General features: G+C 45.2%; 1 protein-coding gene across 1 annotated transcript in view; it reads left to right on the forward strand.

Annotated features, from left to right (window-relative positions):
• The window catches only part of ntm (neurotrimin), a gene marked incomplete at both ends in the record, with an annotated part of 123,330 nt that overhangs the window by 83,412 nt on the left and 17,618 nt on the right, over positions 1-22,300 (forward strand). Inside the window, one exon of the mRNA XM_080013445.1 lies at positions 6,675-6,800. Within this exon, the coding sequence (XP_079869571.1) occupies positions 6,675-6,800 (126 nt within the window). The remainder of the gene's footprint in view (positions 1-6,674; positions 6,801-22,300) is intronic.

Genomic DNA, 22,300 nt, shown 5'->3' on the forward strand with positions numbered 1-22,300 from the left:
GAGGCAGCCGAAGGCTCGGGAACTGGAACAGGCTGCACCTCAGGAGAGGCAGCCAACAGCTCTGGAATCGGGACGGACTGGACATCAGGAGAGGTGACAGGCACCTTGTGAACCGGAACGGACTGGACCTTGGGCGAGGCAGCCGTTGGGTTGGGAACCGGAACGCACTGGACCTTGGGCAATTAAGCCGACGCTCTTGGACGGGAACAGACTAGACCTCGGGCGAGGCGGCCGATGGCTCGGGGACTGGAACGATTGAGCCTCGGGACAGGCGGACAACAGATCAGGGACTGGAACCTACTCTGCCTCGGGAGAGGCGGACTACGGCTCCAGAACTGGAACGGACTGAGCCTCGAAAGAGGCGGCCGACGGCTCGGGGACTGGGCACTGGGACGGACTGGACCTTGGGAGAGGCGGCCGGCGGCTCGGGGACTGGAAGGACAGGCCTTGGAGACAAGGGAGTTGGAGAAGGGGGGTCATATAATTTCCACATCATAATAAACATCTGGCAAAAAACTGGATCCTGCTTAAGGAGGTAGTGAGTAACCTGAGGAAAGCGGGCTCTTCTCCTTCGAACACCTTCTTTGCAACGCCAAAGGCCTGCCAGGAGAAAGGCAAGCAGGGCGCCGGAAGCTCTGTGGCACTGGGCAAGGGAGACATGGGGGTGGTGGGCAATGGAGACTGGGGAGTGCCGGGCCACCGAGACTGGGGAGCGCCGGGCCATGAAGACTGGGGAGTGCCGGGCCACCGAGACTGGAGAGCGCCGGGCCATGAAGACTGGGGCGCGCCGGATAGTGGTGAACGTGGACGGCCCCGGGGATCCTTGGGACCACACCCTCTTCTGGAGGACTTCTGGACTTCTGGGGACTTCTTTTCCCCTGAGAAAAAGGCCCGCAGTCCTCCAGAAGGTGGACTGCAGGGGATCCTAAGGGGCAGGAACAACACAGGTGAGTACCAGGCTAGCCTGCTCAGGACTGGGGGCTTGGCAAAGAATTAGCTCCAGGCTTGCCACCCCACATCTAATGGAATGGACGGGAGTGCAGGTGGGGGGCGAGCAGTCCGGGGTGTCTTGAGGGGACATCCAGGCCGGGAAGCATGCTGGCAACCAGCAGGCCTGCAGCTAGCAGACGAGTCTCCAGGTCGGCCCTAGATGAGGAACCCCTTGAATGCATGAAAACCGGGTCCGCTGGTTTCATGTTTGATCAGATCATACTGTTAGGAATTTGGTCAGGTGAACCCAAATGCAGGACAAAAAACGGTTTTGGGAGTAGGTGTAAGGATTAAATGAGGTGACAGGTAAAGGATCAGGGTCCAGGGACGGACAGGGAATCAGGAACAGGAAACAGGCAGGGGATCAGGAACAGGCCCGGAATCAGGGCCAGGCCAGGAATCAGGACCAGGAACCAGCAGGGAATCAGGAACCAGGAGCAGGCAGGGAATCAGAACCAGGAAACAGGATCAGGCACAGGCCTGGAATCAGGACCAGGACCAGGCTGGGAACCAGGGCCAGGAACAGGCCAGGAACCAGGGCCAGGAACAGGCAGGGAATCAGGGCCAGGAACAGGCAGGGAATCAGGGCCAGGAACAGGCCGGGAGTCAGGTCCAGGAACAGGCCAGGAGTCAGGACCAGGAACAGGCCGGGAGTCAGGGCCAGGAATCTGAATCTTAGACAGGACCAAGAGTTCAAGAGACACACACAGGAACAAATGCAATGATCTGACAGGAACAGAGTATATGGGGACCAGTTTAAATACAAAAGGAGTGAGGAGGAAGGTGAAAATAGGTGGTGCAGTTGCTGACTGGGGACAGGTGTGCGGTGGCAGGGATGTGACGTGACACCAGACACAGACAGAGGGAGCTAAAGAGGGACAGAGGGAGACAGAGACAGACAGATGGAGCCAGAGAGAGACAGACGGAGACAGAGCGCGACAGATAGAACAAATGCAAGGCAGGATCCTGACACACACACACACACACACACTGAGTCTTTTCGTTTTCAAAAAAGCGGAAAATCGGGGCAGGGGATTTCTCAATATTTGTCCGTCTTGCAGAGGGGATCAGTGCACGAGCTCGTCAGCCGACCAGGAGCCAGAGAGCGGAACGCCATTCCTCCTGCGCCCAAAACCATTATTTATTAATATTTATACTTCTGGCCAACAAGTCTTTTTGTTCATCTTTATAATAAAAAAACTCTCGCCAGATTGGCAAACCACGGCCAGAAAGACCCTCCCTCCCTCAACCACTACCTGTGGGCAGAGACTGGGTCATTTTAAGTTTTTTGTACAGACACAATTTTTAGAACAAAAAACAGTGTATATACAGTCGGTTTGCGGCCACAGATTTGCGGCCCAAAGTTTGCGGCCCAAAGTTCCCGAACTTTTGAAAAGTACTACCTCCTGAGCAGGGACTTACTGAATTTGGACCCTGGTTCCTGTGGTTGGAAACGCACTGAGTTCCTCCGAAGGTTCCTAGTACCTGGGGAAAGCTCCTGCGGTGGAAATGCGGCTATAACGTACACCTTGGTTACAGCGCCCCTTGCCCGTCTCATCCGCGCCGTGGGGGAGGTAGAGCGGCGACGTTTTGTATGAGCATTATTACGGGGCAATTCGACCAGCAAGTTTATAATTTATCGTTTCGGTTTTTTTTTTTATACATTTTACCTTAACCTTAAATTTTTCGTAACGTCAAGAAAGTGACGTAGTAGCGCACTTTCCCTGGGGTTTCGTACCCGAACACGGAAGTTACAAAGTGCATGGATTGGAGGTTCTCCATATTTCAAGTCAGTTACCATCAAAATGATGCTGATATTCTGTTATTTTAAGGTAAAGAAAAAGTCAAATAGTGTTGCAATAGTCTTAAATTTGAACTCATGAGGTCTGAATTTATTATATTATTATAGTATCTTCTCTTATTTAAAGTGTTTTTTTTCCTTAAAACATTATTTTTTTTTTTGCCATTTTTAAAAATTACATTATCATTTTATTGTTCATTTATTATCTTTTGCACACTTTACTTTAAATCATGTCTGCCCTTCTGCAGCTTTTTACTAAGTTGTTACTCTTTTGAAACCCTGTTTTTATCTTTGATAACAATAACAAGACAACAAAAACCACATATTCATTTCACGTATAAGTTTATGTATGATCAATCGATCAATTGATCAATCAATCGAGCGCTGGCAGAATAAAAGCGACTGAATGGTGGTGCTCGGAAATGTTAAGTTAGAATGTTTTTACTTATTACTTACTTTTAACCCTTCCGTTTTCATTCCAAGAAAACTTGACACAGTGACTCCAAAGTGTTGAGCACAGAAAAGAGGCAGTTCCCACATTTGAGCTCCATTTTTCAGTTCTATACACTGTGGGCACTCTCCACAGCCATGTTTTCCACTGAGTCAAAGCTCTTTCTTCTCGTGGAATGCCAGAGGCTGTTCAGGTAGAAAGGCAACAGTGGAAGGATAGAAAATCAGTGTGGAAAAAACATGCCGTTATACTCATTTTATTCCTTCTTTCAATGAGTAATGTAGTATTTTTGCCCCCGTGATCTCACAGCAAACGTCTTTTCATCGACAGTTCATGACGCAGGAGTCCTTGTGCTTTAACCATTTCTCGTCTTCCTCTTTTTCCTTTAAAAATACTTTTGGTCTTACTTTTTGTTTGTGTCCCAGCTGCCGCCACACATGCAGTAGTTCCCACAATATCAGCTGTGGACCTCCTGGAATTATTTTCATTCCTTCACACGTTCACAGTTTTTACTGGATATTATTATTATTTTTATCTTTGACTTTTGATATCCGTTATTTCTCAATTAATTAAAAGTTTAAAATAAAACACATAATGATGCCCCTCCCATGTCCATATATGGTAAAATATGGCAAGGGTGTTCCAGGACCAAACTCTGAAATAGGGTGTGCTACATACAGTACATTGATAGGCTTCTGCCCCCACCACGCATACAGTATATGTACGTAGCTATGCAGCAAGCTAAACATTCTCCCAAAAGGTGAATGTTAAGGTTAAGGTGTTTTTAATGATTGCGGTGTGAAACAGCGCAAAGTATGTCGATGAACGATCAATCCCATGCAAATGCAAATAACTTGTTAATTCGTTATCATAACCCTTACACTGTGTGCAGACACGAATAAACGTACAGATTCTGCTTCCTCGAGGGCAACAACAAGGCAGATGGATGGAGATACCACAATGCTGCCTTCCCCCGGTGTAGTGTTAGTGTGACCGGCCGATTTGGGATGTTGAAAGCGTTGGTCGCAGTGTTACGATGTCACAGCTCTGTGATGTCACAGTGCCGATTTGGGAGGGGCAGAGACTGCATAGAAACGGTCAATAGGCGGGACCAAACGCCCTCATTTGGAGGCGCGGAATCTCAATTAACGCTTACTTTTGGAGAGACAGAACACAGAGGAACGGAATTTGTTGACAGAAGTGATGAGAAGTTTGGCTCTTTTTCGAGATTCGGCTGGTGACGAACAAACAAACGAGCAAACAGCTCGTCACTCATTTAAAGAGATTAGTTACATTTTTTTTTTCCTTGTCATTGTGGTGTGGCGATGGTGTGGTTTGAGCAGCCACACCTGTCCTGGGTCTAGGTAATTGGGGGCCCAGGATCAGAGTGGCTGCCTACCTGTTGCTAGTTGGTTGGTCTAATGATCAACAGGTAAAACCCCCATCCCCACACACACTCATAGGAGAGGAGCCCTGGCATGACATGTTGTCCATCTGCTCCTGGGCTTGTTCCACCTAGCCCACTCCCTACAACAAACTGGTTTCTTCTCGACCCCATCGTCTGTGTCTCTGTGCCAAAGGGTCCTGAAAACGCCACTCGGGTGGCGTGTGGCAGGCGAAACTGCCACTGTTACATCATGGGCTTCATTATGACATCCCTTTTTTCTTTTTGTGACAAAAACAATCCCCAAATTCTATGAGTAAAGCCGGCTTTACATCAACTCCGGAACTGCATCCTTCAGCGGGATACTGCCCCCATCAATCTGCTTTCCTGTCGGGTCCTTTATTTACACTTTTCCTTTATTCATAAAACAGCAGATGTATTGATAGTGGATACGGCAGCATCTAACGTTAATTGTATATACGTAGTGTGTATATAAATCACATCTATGTACTTGCATTTTAAATTTGTTTAAACTTCAATGCCGCTTCGCAAGGACGACTGATATTTGACCCGAGAGTTAAAAAATTCAATGGAAACCTGTCACTGCAGAGGGGGCGGGGCCTATTTATCGCAGAGCCCCGCAGATTTTCGCGTGCGGGAATCCGATTTTTTTTTTTTCCAAAGAAATGAACAGACTTCAGCTTTGTTGTTGCCGTTTGTCCGTGTCAGTGCAAGGCTTTCATATCTCATCAGACTCACTTTGATGCTGGCTAACACAAACGCTGAGCTGGGAAAGAGGCAGACTCTCTTTTTGTTCGCCGCGATGCACCTTCCTCCTGGAATGAACCACAATGAGTCTTTGAACTTGAGAATCGCTCGTCACCCCCCCAGAAGATATGAACGTTTTAATTGCTGATGTATTTAACGACACTTGTCGCTTGATAAATGACCCTTCATTGTCCCTGCGATGTGTGATCTTTCATTCTGCAACGTGTGAAAAGGGGAAAAAAAACGAGGCCCCGATGAGTCAAAGAGTTTTAAGAAGCCTTGAAGAGCTTTCAAGCCGTCAACACTTTTCAAGGAGCCCTTTTTTTTTTTTTAAGGTTAAAATTGTAATGAGTCTACAGAATCATTACAATTTTAACCTTAAAAAAAAAAAAGGATTGGAAATAAATTGGGAATAAAGGTTATCGGTGTGTGTGCGAACGTTTCCGCCGATCGCGCTGAGCGTTTGGCGGAGCGTTTGGATCTTAATTGTTAAAGATTTCAGTTTGCGGGTGAAATTGTAAACTTTATTTTTTATTTGCATTGCAATAACATTTTCGTTTTTGTTTCTTCTGGGGGTGCAACCCAATGGCGTCCATATCACTTTTTCATGTTCAAGTATCAAGTGTGTCCTTTGAGCGCATTTCCTTGAATTAGGGGAATTAGTCATTTGTAGCAGTAGCTTGAATGAGTGTCTTTCAGCCACTGATCCACTGCACACCAGCGCACTGTGAGAGCTTGTCACGTGTGGATATAATAATGGAAGACTTAGGCTTTGTGTTGCAAGATCAAAATTGCAAGGCTGCACTAATTCATCAAACTCATAATTTCCACCTGAATAGAACAAGTTTCACTTGAGAGCGAAGACTTTACTCAGCGATGAACGGTTCGACTCCTTTTTGAGATTCGCCTCTTGACGAGTCACTCGGCGGAAAGAGCCGTTCCATTTTCCGACTCTTGGTCCGTTTGGTTCAGTCGGTGTAACGGTTGGGGGTGCAAGGGAGGAAGCAGCAGTTAATTCTTTTCAGTTTGTGAATTGAAGAGTCACCTTCCCACTCTTGCAACCCTACTGCTAGGCCATAATAATAATAATAATAATAATAATAATAATAATAATATTAAGTAGTTCTACATGTTTCTGAGGTTTTTAGTGCAGGATAATATTGTGCCGTGGGATTATTTCATTGTAAATAGCGTGGAAAAATTGGTTCACCAGCTGCTGGTGGCCATGTATGATTTGGATGAACTGTTCAACTCATACATTTTTCATTCTCTCGCCCCAGTCCCGCCGAAAATCATCAACTTGTCAAAAGACACGGCGGTGAACGAAGGCTCCAATGTGACGCTGCTGTGCCAGGCCAGTGGCAAGCCGGAGCCCTCCATCAGCTGGAAGCTCATCTCTCCTTCAGGTAACCTACCGGCCCCTAAGCGCATTAGACACACACTTTCCCCGGATCCACTCCTTTTTCCCATACATCATATTAATTGTTTCACTCATTTCCCATCTCCCGCTCTTCCTTATCGCGGTCGTTATCGTACTCCTCTGGTATCCTTTTCGCCCTCTGTCTCACACCCTCCACTCCTCTCTATTTATAACGCCATCTTTAACATCCAGTCGATTCCCAACTCGACCTTTTGCCCGTCATTACCTGTTTCCCAGCGGCCGTTACGTTGTAAGCGCCACAGATGAACATACCCGAGCCCTCACTGCGTCCGGGCTAATTAATTGGGATAATTGGATGGATGTAAATGTTGCGGATGCTCTTTGAATGGCGATGTTATGCGAGCGTCGCTGCCGAGTCGCATTGTGGTTCCGTTTGGCTTATCTCCCGCTTGCAACTACCCCCCCCCCCCCCCCCCCCCCCCCAAAAAACCCTCAAATGGTCGTCTATTCCTGTGTGCCAGGGCGTCTGCGCTTCGCCTAATCAGGCCAAGCGCTTGCATTGTCGCCATTGTTTGCGCGGAGCGGTTCAAAGCTGGAGCCCTCGCGCTTTCATCGCCTCCTTTGTCTGGCGACGCGGATCTGGGAATCCAAATGTTAATATGACAGGGGTGTGACTGACCTGTCTGTAAGGAGATAAGTGGGGAAGAGGCGGAGGGATGTTGACTGAGGCCTTTTCCTTCTTTCTTTTCGTCTTTTGGAAAACAAAATAGGAGGCTTTTTTTGATGGAGCTCCCCTGAAAAGAACTGTCACCGGGCGGCGGTGAGTGCTATTGTCTTACTGGCGAAGAGAGGGCGGTGCAACGTTTTTATTTGTTTTTCCTCAGAGAGGGGGGGAGCAGGTAGGGAAGACAGTAAGAAGGGAGAGGAAGACGCGTCGTGTCAGATGTCTGAGCGAAATACAGCAGCGTGTGGCTTTGGCGAACAAAAGTCTCCGCTGCCGTCATATTTTTATGGACGGAGAGAGATCGTCGAAGCAGATACCCGTATCGATCGATCTATCTATCTACAGTATATACACACCGATCAGCCACGCCACCAAAACCACCACTAATAACCACTAATACTGTGTAGCTTCCCCTCGCGCCGCCAAAACAGCTCTGACCCGTGGAGGCATGGACTCCACAAGACCCCTGAAGGTGTCCTGTGGTATCTGGCACCAAGACGTTATCAGCAGATCACAATTTGGTCCTTGTCAAAGTCGACCAGATGGACCTGCATGGGCGCCCATGACCCTGTCGCCGGGTCACCGGTTGTCCTTCCTTGGACCACTTTTGGTCGGTACTAACCACTGCATACCGGGAACGGGAACGCCCCACAAGACCTGCCGTTTTGGAGATGCTCTGCCCCAGTCGTCTAGCCGTCACAATATTGCCCTTGTCAAAGTCGCTCAGATCTTCAAACTTTCCCATTTTTCCTGCTTCCACCACATCAACTTCAACAACTGACTGTTCACTCGCTGCCTCATGTATCCCACCCCTTGACAGGTGCCATTGGAAACGAGATAAGCAATGTGATTCACTTCACCTGTCAGTGGTTTCAATGTTGTGGCGGATCGCTGTATATCTGTATTACAGCTTCACAGGCGGGGAAGTGGCGCCAAGCTGTTTTGTGTGAAATAGCAGGGAAAATGTGCTGTGGTGTCCATCCAAGCGGCCCCCGTAGCACGCGCTTATACATAAACACGGGACTGAAACAATCGAGATTCCGCCGGGGAGGGATCGCGGACGTTCCCCACCTTCTCAGAACGCAACTTGACCTCTCTCTCTCCCGTCGCAGAGTCCCCTCACGTTGCGGATTGCCGGGAAAACCATTTGACATGAATTTGCATCGCGTTTGAGTTTCTAAACACACAACGTCAAAAAAATCCACGCTGATGGGTTTGGATTCCTTTTGGATTCGATTTATTTGTTTATACGTGTCGGAAAGGGAGTGCATGCGCTGTGTCGATCAGGGCTGTCCTTCTGTTAAAAGCAGAAAACTCACAAAGAGTCTGAACGCTGTGCACGCAATCTATTCTTTTGCACCGGATGGCAATTTGGCGATGAAACATTTGTCATACTTGCGACTTGAGGCTTTCCCAAGTTCATATGCATTTTGATCACCAGGCTGACAGTGTAAGTATCTTACACTTTGACAGTATAAGTAACGCAATCAATTCAACCACTTTTTAGTTCAGATCCAAGATTTCGGGAGATACAAACAAGGTCAAGCTTCTGGAAAAGAAAAAAAAAAAAAAAAAGAATCACATCGGTAACTTACATAGATTATTCCGAATGTTGCGAAGCCAAGCTGGGATCCATGAGCTCTCAGAGCTAATGAGGCGACTTTAAGTCAGGTATAAGCCTGGGACGAGCAGTGTCAGTTCAAGGTTGAGGCGAATAATCAAAGAATCAGCGACAACAGTAATCCCAAATTGTGTTTGGGTTTTGACAAAATGTGGATCCTGAGGCTGCACCAGTTGAGAACCCCTGCATTCTGCATTTAGCTTCTGTCGTTCGTTCGTTCATGCATTCGTTTCGTCGTTCATTAGTTAGTAAGTTAGTTAGTTAGTTCGTTCGTTTGTTCTTCTTTCTTTCTTCCCCGTCCTTAGTGTGCCAGTAAAGGAGGGATGAACCTAAAGAACTCAGAGTCCCTGGCACTCCATCTTTGCAGCTCAAAACTAAGAAATGGACATTAATGTCACCTAGCTCTCTGTAAATAGAGAAGATAGATGGTAAATAAAAAAACAGTAAATCTGTTCGGCGTGATGGGAAAGGACACTGGGGATTTGCCACAAAGAACAGATGATGGAGTGCAATGGAGACGGCGAACCTGTTTCCGGTGGAAGGACTGGGTTTCAGTCGAAAAAACACTCGGCTCATGAGTACGTTATTATTTTAGCTTATTTCAAATTTCGCTCGTGGGGTTTTCCCGTCACCCAGGTGCTGGTTGTTAACTCAGCAGGAGCTCTGCAAACTCTACATTCTTTGGGCTCCGCCTCTGAAAGAGTAGAAGCGTAGAAGCAGTTAGAGGTAGTTTAAGCAAGTGCTCAAACTCGATTCTTTTCAAACATACGTTTGACGAGTGGTGGGAAGGAGGGCCTCTCCACCAATGAGCATGGTATGTAAGTGCAAACGACAAGTTGCTTTGGAAACTTAAAGCTGCACTGACTACTGTATTCGATTATTCTGCTTCATTGTACTCTTGGGGAAATTGTCGTAATTGCAGCAAGAAATATATGTGACACACACACACACACACGCACGCACGCGCACGCATGCATGCACACACACACACACACACACACACACACACACACACACACACACACACACACACACACTCCTCTATACAAACAGAAGTAGGAGTCTTATTAGTTAGAGTCTTATTAGAGTCTTATAATGTTCAAATGTTTAATATACATATATATATATATTTAAGATATCATCGTCCAGGCCTTTATTTTCATTTCAAACTTGAAATGTCCAAATAACCATTAGAACATGCTCCATTATTGCCTTTGGTAAAAGCAGTGCCTCAGTTACCCGCTGCACGATTGTTGCTTAGGTCATACTTTTGTGTGTGTGTGTGTGTGTGTGTGTGTGTGTGTGTATGTGTGTCTGTGTGTGTGTGTGTGTGTGTGTGTGTGTGTGTGTGCGTGCATGCGTGCGTGCGTGCGTGCCTGCGTGTGTGTATGTGTGTCTGTGTGTGTTTGTGTGTGTGTGTGTGTGTGTGTGTGCGTGCGTGCGTGCGTGCGTGCCTGCGTGTGTGTATGTGTGTCTGTGTGTGTGTGTGTGTGCCCTTGACTAGTTCACCATGTGTAAAAGCCAGTTGTTCCTTGCTCATTATATACATTTTCTTTCCATCTTTGGCCTAGAGGACCACCCTATTTTTTTTTTTACCAGAAACTGTGCCAAGAAAACCGCAAACATGGACTTCCAACTAGATAGATAGATAGATAACACTAAACCTAATGATAAACAACAAATATAACCTACAAAATTACAGAAAATAATTGAATACATAAATAAATAAAATAAAAATAGATCAAGAAATGAAAATAAATAGACCTATACATTTAAGAAACGGTCATAAAGAATAACAAATTTAAATGTAGCTGCAGGCAGCAGTCCACTGGGTCCAGTTAATTCATTTAAGGTATGTGTTACAGTTACTACGGAAGAACTTCTTGCCATTTTGTTGCGTAGAGTAATTCAAAAATATGCAAATATGCCTAACAGTCCAGTTTAATCGTGTTAGGTGTGTTGTACAGTTTCCCGGGTTCTCTGAAACGCAGCTAGATTTTCCGAGTTTACTTGAACGCAGCGTGGGCTCCCCCCCGATTGCTCGTCTCGTTTCTTCAGTCCTTTTTTTTTTTAATATTCTGACTGACCTTGACGTCAGGATTTTTGGACAACGGCTTCTTTTTTGTCTTTGATTTTCAGTGATATTTCTGTGGTCAATTACCATTGCACAGCTTCTATTTTTCTGAGGCCACCTTGAATTTTGAACCCGTCACTGAGTCGCACATTACTGTTCTTCTAAGGGACGCTAAGTCAACTTTTTAAGGATTATTTCCTATTCTTTTGTTCATTAATCCGGCAAAGTAATGGGACCACAGATTTAAAATATTAATCCAACTGATCTACTGACATCTAACAGGTAAGAAGCTATATAAATATACACGGTAAATGATGTTTGAAAATTTCTAAAGACTACAGAGTGACCCATTCCACACCACCCTACGGACACGGTCCAACTGGACATCCTCAATCGGAATCTACATTTATATCAAATAATAACATGATGTCGTAAAGCGTCTTACTGTAAATCTCATCGCGTTCAATTTTAGACAAGACATAACCGTGTTCGTGTATTACGTAGAAGTTGGTTTTCCAGATAGTTTTAGGGTTCAAAATTCAGAGAAGTCTGTGTTATTTTTCCTCATACGGGAATATTAATATTAATTTTATACGGGATTTACCGTATAAACAGTAAATCAGATGAGTCTATAGATTAAGAAAAAATGCACAGAAATGTATCAAAGTATTCTATACTAAAGTAAGATAAGAGATAAGATGAGATAAACCTTTATTAGTCCCACAACGGGGGAAATTTGCAATTTTGTATTTCGTAGAAAAATAAAATCTCATGGACTTGCACTTTAAACAAACCAGAGCAAGGAAAGATGTCAACACACGTATCTTGCTGTGATATCCAGTCCAGTCTATATGAGTCCATATGAGTCCCAGTTGCATTATGGGATGCATCTTGAGAGTTCAGGAAGAAGGAGGTCTCGCACAGGGAACTCAACAATGGCTGCATAAAACCTGCTGCTGCAGCTAAACTAGAGGCTGTGCTGTGGGAATAGGAGTTGGATTCATTAAAATGCATCGCCAAAGCTATTTTGGTCTTTTTTTCTCTGGGAGGCGGGGGGGTTGAATCACAGGTGGAAGTTGCAGCATCTCCAGTTGATTAAACAATGTTTTGCAGCGGTCGTACAATTTATTCATCAAGACCAACAAGTGTAGAAGACACAAGAGCATCCTTCATTTGCATCTTTGAAGCCTCTGCCACTACTAATGCATAATTACACTGTTGCAGAATGGAATATGATGATGTCCGTCATGGGGGAATAAAGACAAAAACCTAAGAACCATAACAACATCGTTTTTTACAATTGGTTACAAACATTCCTCAATACTGACTTCACCTTTTCAAAACTCTTGGCACCGTCAGCACGGCAGCAGTCTGTGTGGACTAAACCGGGGATCATTTCTCATTGCTTTGACCCAAAGTGCATTCACTCAGCACATCTTTCAAAGTCCATGAATTATTTTCTCGCTCAAGCTCAACCATCGGCGAAACTCTGTGTATCTACATCCCATTTTGACTGATGTTTTAACATGGGTAAATTCAAATTTTCAGCCCAACGCCGCTATTTTATCCAGTAAAATCGTATCTATGAATGAAATTCATACTGACGGCACCCTATATCCCTACTCTCCCTGACCTTGAATTGAATAGGCCATTCAATCGCGTAAAAGCAAAACCGGTAAGGTGCTTTTATTTTTGTGCTAGTCACAACCAAATTTAAAACCCTGCATTTTTTATTTGAATACATCCACGCCCCCAACCTCCCCGTGGTGGCGTACCTTCGTCAGGTTAGTTTTAGTTTTAGGGTACATATCTGGCCCCCGCCTCCTAAAGTCGAATAAAATCTCCCCATTCAAATGAACTGGTTTAGATGTGTAGCACAAAGAAAGTCGGACCATCATACTCGGGGACACGATTCAATAGATTTTCTTTTTGTGACGATGAGCACGAAAAAAGGGTGAGACCGGGTTGGATGCTTGTACTTTTTTCAAAACGGTTAATTGAAGTTCAAAACCTAACATAAAACAAGACTGAATAACACATTTCTACAGTAATTGTATTGTATTGTATTGTATTATTGTATTGTTGTATTGTAAGATATACTCAATATGCACAGTACATACAGCGGAGGCTGGGCTAAGCCCTCCCCGTATTTTCTAAAAAAATATGAGAAAAGAAGGTTGAACTAAAATGCACTTGTATGAATATGGCCTCGTATTCCATGTCCATAACTACCTTGAAACAGATTATTTTGGTAGAATGCAGAAAAACAGAAACACACAGAGTAATGTCAGGTGGGGGCTGGAGCTCTGCATCTCATTCTGCTTATCAGCCTGTCACAGCGTCACCTGTCGCATGAATCACATCAATGATACAGAGACACGCCCCCTGCCCGCTCCGTAACACATTGGGGCTCAAACATTTCAGCCCCTTAATCTGTCTGGCTGCAGTGAGACGGAGTGACTCCCGACTCCTGAGTCGTTCGTTTCGATTCGTTCACAATGAACGAATCGTTCCCAAGTGGGTTCATAATGCTGAAATCTGGATTAAAAAAAAAGGGGGGGGGGGGGTGAAAGGGGACAAGTTTTTCTTGTTTTTATAACATACAAAACATTTTATCACAATAAATGAAAAAGCAGGAATGCAGTCTGGAGCTGCTTTCACACATGAACCCCGGACAATAGCCGGATAATCAGGTCCGGACATTATCCGGAGTTGTACTTTCAAACATGCAGCAGAGAACCGGAGATTGTCCGTGTCAGTTTGGTTTAGACAAGGGGCGGGGCCTGGGTGGAGCGTGCAGGAGGCAGGACGTGACGCAATGACGCTGCGGAGTTTGACCACACCCAAGATGGAGGACGAGGCTGCCGGCTTTTCAGCAGCTGTGACTTTTTTTTGCCTTGATACTCCATGTATTTGGACGTGTCCGCAAATCAAACAAAAGAGTGGAAAGATATATATAAATGAAAGTAGAAAGGAGTACGAGGCGGCTACGCTCCGGTGCACGAGGATCCCAACGGAGGAAGAAAGCCGCAGCGTTCGCTCGTTGCGGATTGTGGTCGTCAACACATGGCCCGCTTACGTCGCTTGGCTTTTGATATATTTCTTATTTTAATTCTGCTTTTATTCGTTGTCATTTCCGGTGTCAGTTCTGCCGTGTGTTTGTGACAGAACGTCGTTTGGAGACCCGACAGACTCGTCAGTGAAAGATCTTGTAACGTGTGACGCCCCGTCACCGACCAGTCTTGTAGTGTGAGGGCCACGAGACTCGCAAGATCCCCCATCGCCAGACAGAAAGTTGTGTCGTGTGAACGGTACAGCGATCCGACCACTTTGAAAGTCCTGTAGCGTGCCCATGGCATTAACCGTGAGCTTCAATAGAATGTTCAATAGACTTTTATTTAACCTTCCCATCCAATATCACTACAAGCCGCAACTGTAAAAAGAAAAGAAAAAAAAAAAAATATATATATATATATATATATATATATATATATATATATATATATATATAATTCGATTAGACCAGCCACAGCTGATTCCCATTTTAGCTGAAGACCTGCAGGCAAAGGGATTCTTTCCCAGGAGCATTGAGAGAGGACAGAAGGTATGATGTAGAAGAGAAGACAAGGCGGACTAGCATCGCTATATATCTATATCTGTATCCATTGGTAGACATCCTTTATATATTTAGTGTTTATGCACTTTTTTTTTAAATTACTGGAAAATTACTGGAATTGCTGTAGTTCAATAAGGCATATTTTTTAATTACCCTATGCAACAAAATGGCAAGAATTAAGGCATATTGAAGCATTTCTGTAACATAGACTGTAGTACATAATATACAGTAAAGAGGTCCCATTCTTGTTTTATGATGGGATGTTGTCAGTTTATTTTTGCTCATTGCGTTATGAGTGACAGCGTTTGGGAGAGAATGTTTGCACGCGTTACGGTGGAATTTGTGGCTGGGAGATATACTGTACACCAGGGCGCTTTCACATTATGCCGAGTTGAGTCCCTTTGGATGGAACCCCGGTGTGTTCACCCCTGTGGTGCGGATCGTTTGGGCTTGTGTGAATGCGGTAAAGACCGGAATAATCACTCCCAGACCGCATGGAGAGGTGGTGTCGGACCCTTTACAAGCGAACCCTCGTGCGGTTCGCTTGCGGCGAAAACACAATTGGACCCTGATTCCACCCAATTGCAGGAGGTGAACCCAACATGCTGTGTCTTATTGGTTGCGGGCAGCCATTTGTTCACACACCTGCTCACATTTGTTTACATTTACAGCCTCACCCTGTCCCACACGCTGCTGGCTCGCAGTGGGAACTTCCAACAAGTAGTAATTTCCTCCCAACAAAGACACCTTGAGGCAGGACTTCCTGTGGACGACAGGAAGTAGACAGGCGCCTTCTAACTTTTAGAATAATATAATAACAAGTGTATCCTCTCCACCTCCTCTAGACATGCACCAACAGGGCTCCTACATTACCCACAACGCACTTTAATATACGCCGTTGATGGAGTCTCCGGGGACTATGATGTTCGCGGATGACATTGTGATAGAAGTAGAAGAAAGAAATGATGGGAGGGCGTTCAACTGCCAATATTTTGAAGAAAAATGGGACCAATGAGAGGACAGTTGAATAGCGGGAATTTGTTTGCAAGAGCCCAAGGGCGACTTCAACTCAGTATGGGTTCAGCCCCCGATTCGGAATGATCATTGAATGGTCATTGTGTTTTTAGCGCATTTTGGTCGTGAGACGAACCGCCGCGCCCAGCTGCGTGTCGCTGAGGAGAACAGTTTGGAAAAGTTTTGAAAAACTTTTTCTGTGAGAAGTGCGCAGAGATGTGTGGAAGCAATCGTCAAAAGAAAAAAAAAAATACCTCTTGAGCCCTGGAAGAGCGCGGTGGTGTTAGTGCAGGGAAACACTAAGTGGTGGAAATCAAGGTCACATTTTGCACTGTTTCTCTCCTTTGGATGGAAGGGATAAAAAAAAAGTGACAAGCAGTTTGTGGTTCAAGAGAAGCTGGCGTCTGTCACGTCAACCGCCTGGAAGAAGGTAGCGCCTCGTGCTGTCTCATGGTCGTTTTCAGACTTTTCAGACTTCTAAACAATGGAGATGAGCACCTAACGGCCTTGTCGAAAAAGTTATTTATGCCGTTTTACTTCATTTCCTTGATGACATCCTTTCAAGTCAAACTTTTAAGCCACTATTTCTGTTCGTGTCCCCTTGAATCCATTCCAAAATCCCGTCTTTCAAGCTTCCGCTCCAGTGAGTTTTGGAACTCTAATTTGCTCCGTTGCGTTATGACCACATTAAGAATTCAAATTTCACTCGTTAAAACAGGGATCAATTTATGTACTGTAGCGTTATATGGTTCATTAATTATTAAGTTATCATATTAAAAGATATTTGATTATACAAACAATATACAGAAACAATATAAACCGAATTGACAATAATTAATTAGTCTCAGAAGGATTGGAGTTCTCTTTTGTTTCCATTGACTATTATTGACCTCTTAAGGAACACCAACAGCTGAACTTCTTTCCAATAAATTGATTTATTTTATCATGCACATCTACTTGGATAAATGAAATAATAGTAAACACACGAGTAATGAAAACAATAAAATAAATGGTTGGAGAATAAACAAATGAATGCAGGACTTAAAAAGGGTCACAAACTTTAAACTCGTAGACAATAATGAGGTAGGATGTGAGGTGAGTCCTTCGTCAAAATAGCAAAACGAGACACGCTTAAGGGGCGCTCGATCTCTCTCAAAGGGAAATTCAATAAATTTGACACGTCAACGCATATCACGAAGCAGGTTTGGAAGCCTTTTGCCTTGCGGATCGTCGAGGCGTGGGGGGGGGGGGGGGGGGTTTCTTGGCTCTCCAGAGCTTACGTCGGCTGAGTGGAGTTCGTAGGTGGTCGCGGCCGCTGGTGATTTTTATCCACGACGTGTAGGAGACGAGCCCTGGTCGTACCCCCCCCGAGCATTTTCACAGCACCCTCTGGAACCACCGGGTGGCGGCGGAGAAAAAGTACCGTGGGAAGCAGGAAGTAGTGCACGAAGAAGACGCGAGACGGGCAAAGACGGAAAAGGAGAGAGAGAGTTGGTCTGTCCGCCCGCCCACGAACCCATGTCCTGCTCAGCATTTTATTACGGAGGAAGTGACCAAACTATGGAACGGCGTCACAATGTGTAATTGCGCTCCCTTATCGCAAGATTCTCTAAAAAGGAAATGCACATAAATAGCAATTAAAACATAACCTATTATTTGTGAACTGAACTTTACAACGACTCTGTTCATCTACAATAAAATCACCAAAACACGAATGAGCCGTTTGCGTAGCCGAGTTTATCTCCGCGTCAAAAAGTAATTGGTGGACTCTGAATTTCACATCGGAAATTGCGCCGCGGATCAATGTTGTCCAACTTATTAGAAATAAATTTTTATGATGTTTAAATCGGTTGAACTTTAAATATGTTTGGGTTTGTGGACTTTGTGCCGCGAATGCTTTTCGGCAATTGGGTAAAAAACAAAACTTTCCCGAGCGATGGATTAGAGCAACGACGAGTCGTTGGACGTGTGTTGTTTTCCATGTGAACGGGGATGAGGGTGCTTCGTTCTCACTAATGAGCTAAAGCTGCTTATTTGCTCACTGTCTCAAACAGCACAATCGATACGTTATGAACGCGGCGGAGGACACCCTAATCCCATTTCAGTGTGAATGCAAGACAGTTACACCTATTAGCGGGGGGGCGAGGGGGGGGCTGCTTGCGCTTTTGTTTGTTATAAAGGAAAACGGAGCAGCTGGCTCGGCTGTTTGTTTTCCGCTTCCCGTGACAAGAAAAAAATGGGGAGAAAAGGAAAGAAAGACGATAGAAGAAAAAGAAAAGACGAAGCACAGAGAGAGGAGGAGATTAGATTCAGGTTGGAGGTTTTGTTTCGAGCGCCACGGGTGCGCAGCAACACACATATACTACAAGGCGTCTTGAGGTGGCAATCCATACGTTTGTCCGTGGCGGGTGCATCCCACTGCAGGTCCCGGAATTCCATTCGGAACGGCAAAAATTGTGGTTTTGCTCTAAAATGGTGAAATTCTTCGATCAATTGATAGATAGATAGATTGATAGATTGATAGATTGATAGATAGGTAGATAGACGGACGGATGGATGGATAGGTAGATAGATATATAGGTAGATGGATGGATGGATGAATGGATGGATAGATGGATAGATAGACAAACAGACAGACAGACAGACAAATAGACGGACAAATGGACACATCTTTCGACGGCACGCGTCCCTGATCGGTCAAACTCTTCCGAATTTGGGGATTGGGATTTTTTTATTTTTTTATTTTTTTTCAACAAAATAACCTCACGGAATTACAGCACCACTCTCATTTACCTCCATCCTGGGCGTCAGCGTAGATACAGACAGCACCTGATATGCGCGGGAGGATTATTGATGCTCTTATCGACAGAATTATATTTCGTATTGTGCATTTGCTTCTCATAACTACTGACTTCCTGATCTAATCTTTCAGCAAACAGCTGCGTCGTTTCACAGAACCTGGAAAAAAGGACTAAACTGGACCCTGTGTATTGCTGCCTGCAGCTATATTAGTTATTATTATTATTCTTTTGTTTTTTTGTTATTATTCATATTATTATTAGCTGTTGGATCTTTTTTCGTGTCTTGCTTGTTGTGCGTTTGTGGTGTCAGTCCGCGGCTGCAGTTCAGATAAGAATCTCTAATCTCTTATCTCTGCCGGCTGCAATTTACTTTCGAGCAAACCAACATATCTTTGGATCTTTATGTAGAAGCGAGTCATTTTCCCAGTCGTCACCTCGATGAGACAGTGATCTTCTCATTGCGGTGACAAGTCGATTCTGCCACTGGTTCGGCGCCACGACGTGCCTCCCGGTCACCCGCACTTTGTGGGGTTATTTTTTGTTGTTGTTTGTTTGCCTGGCAGCCACTGTTTCCTTTTTCCTGTTTCCTCGGTTTCCTCCCAGATGAGTTTCATCCCTAACGTTTGATTTAGTGGATGATAGGGGGAAATAAACTTGTGATAATACACCCGGTATAAATAGATAGATAGATAGATGTAAAAAAAATAAAAAATGTAATATAATAATCAAGAATGAACCAGAAAAATGTACCCAAAGATAAACAATGCACAGTAAAAGTGTGTGTCTGTGTGTGTGTGTGTGTGTGTGTGTGTGTGTGTGTGTGTGTGTGTGTGTGTGTGTGTGTGTGTGTGTGTGTGTGTGTGTGTGTGTGTGTGTGTGTGTGTGTGTGTGTGTGTGTGTGTGGATTGATGATATTCCAGGCTCAGGCCCGGGGTTTCACACAGGCTTGTCCTGGCTCTGTGACTCACACACACACACACACACACGCACATACACACACACACACACACATTGATAGATAGATGGCTCAAGGGGCTTGCGGTGGATCAGAGCGGATCCAGCGCATATGAACACACACACAGTGTGATGGAACTTAAATCGTCAATCGCGATCGAGAGAGAGGGCGAGAGAGGGAGAGGGAGAGAGGGGGGGTTAGAGGGGAGAGGGAGAGGGAGTGGAAGCTCTTGGCCTCTCCGCCCAGAGCTGTCGAGTAACCACTTGTGATCGGATCTCACTTCCCCGCTCTACATGCAAATGCTGTGATTATAATATAGCAATATATAATATAATGTCAAAGAGAACGATTTTGATTTATTTTGTTTCTTTCGTTTCGTACTTGTATGGAAAACACAAACATTCAGAGAACAGTTTTTTTCTTAGCGCTGCAGCGAGTTTTTATTTTAGATCTTTTAGATTTATTTTTGTTTGTTTCCTACTTGTATGAACAACAATTTAAAACACAACTGAGTCAAGGGACTGTCCCGTTCCAAAAAAAAACCGATGTGTCCCCACTGTGCCGCGCCGCCTCACACGTGTCTCCCTGTTACTTTCCGTTGCTATGGGACTGCATTTCGTAAAAAACAGATGTTTATGCGTTCATACTTTACTTGCAAATAATAAATCCACTTCTGTAACGGGGAGAGCGCTTTCGTCACATTTCGTTACGTTCCACGCCTGCGTGCGCACCCACACCTTGCTGATAAAATCTCCAATTGGAATTCTGCACCATCGCCCAAGCTGAACTTGCAGGTTGTTTTGCTTTCACCCTTCTGTCCATTTTCATCCCAAACCTGCTCCGTGGGGTTTAAGTCTGGAGACTGGATCCAGCTTAAGACCACCGCAGACCATCACGCTTCCCCCTGTTTGAGAGGAGGAAGCGTGTTTGACAGTTGGTGTCACGCACCGCACCACCCTTTCGCACCACCCTTTCGCCGACTCCACGGCATGTTTCCAATTACAGGGGCGATTGAGGGGATCTGACCCCCTAATTAAGACTTGGACCCTCCCAAAAGAGGTAGGAATAACAGGTTGAGGGGGGTCGAAACATTAATATATTCTTCTTGCCGGTGCACGTAAACACTACAATATATTTTTCCCATATTCATGCCTGGAAGAATCTTGAAATAAGATTTCAGACAGTCTTGAAGTGGAGCATACCAGAAAAAAAAAAAAGCCCCGTGCATTTACTGTGAGTAATAGAGACACTTTCTCCACTTTCACTTAGTCATTGCCTCCCCCCAGAGAAAAATGTTGACCCCAACCGATTGTCGTTATTAAAATTCCCACACGGCTCCATGGCGTACGAAAACCCTGCGCAATTAACCCAAGATTTCAGATTTCAATTCGTCGCTCCATAAGACCTTCTTCCAGTCTGCAGTGGTCCGCTGCTGGTGCTTCCCGGTCCAGGCAGGCCTCTTTTTCTTTTTTTTTAAGCAACGTCTTTCTTACCGCCGCTCGACCCGTCAAACCCGCAGCTCCAAGTCCTCTTTTCGCACCTGACACTGAGACTTGCTTTCTTGGGCCGGTGTTAAGCTGCGCTGGAAGCTGTTCTCCTGTGAGCTGCCTGGCAACGCGAGCCGTCGAGTCTCAGAAACGCGTCTTCGGATTCTGCTGTGGCTCTTCCTGTCAGAGCTTCCTCCGGTTTCCAAGCGCCGTTTGATGGAGTAGGGAGCTGTACTCCCCGACACGCCTCTCTCGCCTTGCTCAGGGGCGTCGGCAGGAGGGTTGAACCCTGACGACTTTTGTCTCCCGCACGGGCGGGAAACCTGAGGAAACTCGAGTGATCACTGGGAGAGCAAACCCAGAAGCTCCTTGCTGCAAGGCCACAGCACTACCCCCTGAGCTCCTACTAATGGACTAATGTCTGTGTTACCAAAGTGTGTACGCTTTCCAAACCTCTCCCGTTCCTTTTGCTTTTCATTTGTGACATTGAGTGAAAGAATTTCAAAGCATATTTTTATTTTATTTTATCTTAGATTTTTTGCAGTTGGAAAGGATATATTTTTTTAAGAATTAAGAATCTTTATTTGCCACATGACCGCACTACAACACATGCATATATATACACACACACACACACACACACACACACACACACACACACACATGCACATGCTTTTTGGGGTGGTGGCCGGTGAAATGTGGCCCTCTGCATTTTTCCCATCCTGACTTGTCCTTCCTCCGGGGGGGCAGCCAGGAGCAGTGGGCAGCATTCGACGACGCGCCGGGGACCTGGTGACGAGTGTCCATAGCTGCTCAGACGATGATGTGTGCATGTTTTTGGTGGGGGTCCTTACTGATGTTAGGTGGAGGAAACCCCATGTGAGCACGGGGAGAACATGCAAACCCCGCACAGAAAGGCTCCTATTTGGGAGATAACCCGCCGGAGCACGGTGCCGACAGCGCCCCAATTTAGGGGCAGTGTCACTCCGAAGGGGGTCATTTTTTGATGATGACCGCTCATCTGCACATTAACCCCTTATTCCACTGCTACTAACTAAAAAGAAAATACATTGAGATGGAATATTGATTTGAAATGGATTTTATTACTATTATGTTTAGTTACAGAGCTTACTCTAAGCAAAACACCTTTCTCTCCACAAAAACAATCTTCTCTCTAACTATGACAAATGTATTTACTGTTATTAATGTGGAATTGGACTGGATTGGATTCCC

The sequence above is a fragment of the Zeus faber genome (assembly GCF_960531495.2).
Source record: "Zeus faber genome assembly, chromosome: 14".
NCBI classification, from domain to species: Eukaryota; Metazoa; Chordata; class Actinopteri; order Zeiformes; family Zeidae; genus Zeus; species Zeus faber.